This window comes from Hipposideros armiger, unplaced genomic scaffold, assembly GCF_001890085.2.
Source record: "Hipposideros armiger isolate ML-2016 unplaced genomic scaffold, ASM189008v1 scaffold_199, whole genome shotgun sequence".
Lineage (NCBI taxonomy): Eukaryota > Metazoa > Chordata > Mammalia > Chiroptera > Hipposideridae > Hipposideros > Hipposideros armiger.
In genome coordinates this window covers 2,422,370-2,423,619 of record NW_017731549.1, presented here as the reverse complement: position 1 = coordinate 2,423,619, position 1,250 = coordinate 2,422,370, and the positions used below count along the sequence as shown (strand labels likewise).

At 34.3% G+C, this 1,250-nt stretch overlaps 1 protein-coding gene across 1 annotated transcript in view; it reads right to left on the bottom strand.

Annotated features, from left to right (window-relative positions):
* NAV3 (neuron navigator 3) overlaps nt 1-1,250 on the bottom strand; it is an 819,162-nt gene that overhangs the window by 50,477 nt on the left and 767,435 nt on the right. Inside the window, exon 27 of the mRNA XM_019653202.1 lies at nt 19-140. Coding sequence (XP_019508747.1) covers nt 19-140 — 122 coding nt within the window. The remainder of the gene's footprint in view (nt 1-18; nt 141-1,250) is intronic.

Sequence of the window (1,250 nt, the reverse complement as noted above, 5' to 3'; positions counted from 1 at the left end):
TGAATGATGATGGCTTACCCAGTTTTTCTTTTTCTTTTTCTTGGAGTCAGCATCATTACCACTGCCAATGCTGGAATGGCTTGTGGCACTGTTGATACTAGAAACGCTTTCAGAGGAATGTTGTCTTCTGATGCGGAGATCTAGCAACAGACAGAGTATCACATTTGCTCATAAAGACTTTCAATCTGAACAAATAAGACTTTGAGGCTTTCTGAGAGGAAGTCCTAAAATAAAAGTCAACATGGCTTTGTACAGATCATTTCAATGCGGCTTTGGTTTTACAAGTTTAATAACATACGACCATATTTGCTTTAATTAACAGGGTTATCTGCATTAAGATTCAGTGGGGATCTCACATGAGTCTCTAGCACTGGTGGTTTAATGAGTTCTGAGCTTTGTCCAAAAATGAAATGTGATGCTAGTGATTTCTACTGAATACCTGGATCAAACTGTGCTTTCTAAATGATATATTTCAAATGATTAGTTCCATGGAGTAAATGGAAACTCATAATAGCATGTAAATTAATTGTCTTTTTAATATTTGTGCTTTGAATAAAGTTACTGAAGCCAAATGTATTAACTTTCCATTTCATAGAACCATACCATGTTAGAGCCAAAACAAACTTTGGAAGTCATTTAAGCACTTCATCTCACAATGAGGAATTGGAGTGCAAAGAAGTTAAGTAACATGACCAAGGTCAAAGAACCAATGAGGTAAAATCCTTATGAGGGAGATTTTGGGTAGATTGCATTTGCACATTAAACAGAAAACATATTTAAGACAGCACAATTCTTCCATCACACCCCTAACTCCTGTCGATGACTTGGAACAGCCATAACAGTAAAATAACAACAGGTAATAATAAAGCTTTTATTATGTACTTACTCTGCCCAGGAATATCTACTTTTAATCTTAAAGTAAACCACTGAAATGAGTTTAATCCTTAAATATAATTTTTTCATAGTTATATAATTGTAACCCTGTGGAGCCAACCAGAGGCCTGGACTGATTCTAAAGCCTGTTGTGCTAACTGCCATGTCTACGGCCTCTCTATACTTCTAAACAGCATGTGGTAATTCTCTAGTTACATATAGAGAAGATAGTGTTTTATATTTAGTCACTTCTTGAATATATTCACTTACTCCATACAATCAGCTTATAAGATTTATTTATGGTTATTAAAATTGAAATTTTATCTACTCACAGTGAACTGATGTTAAGTATTAGTGGAGACACTAATAGTTTAAAA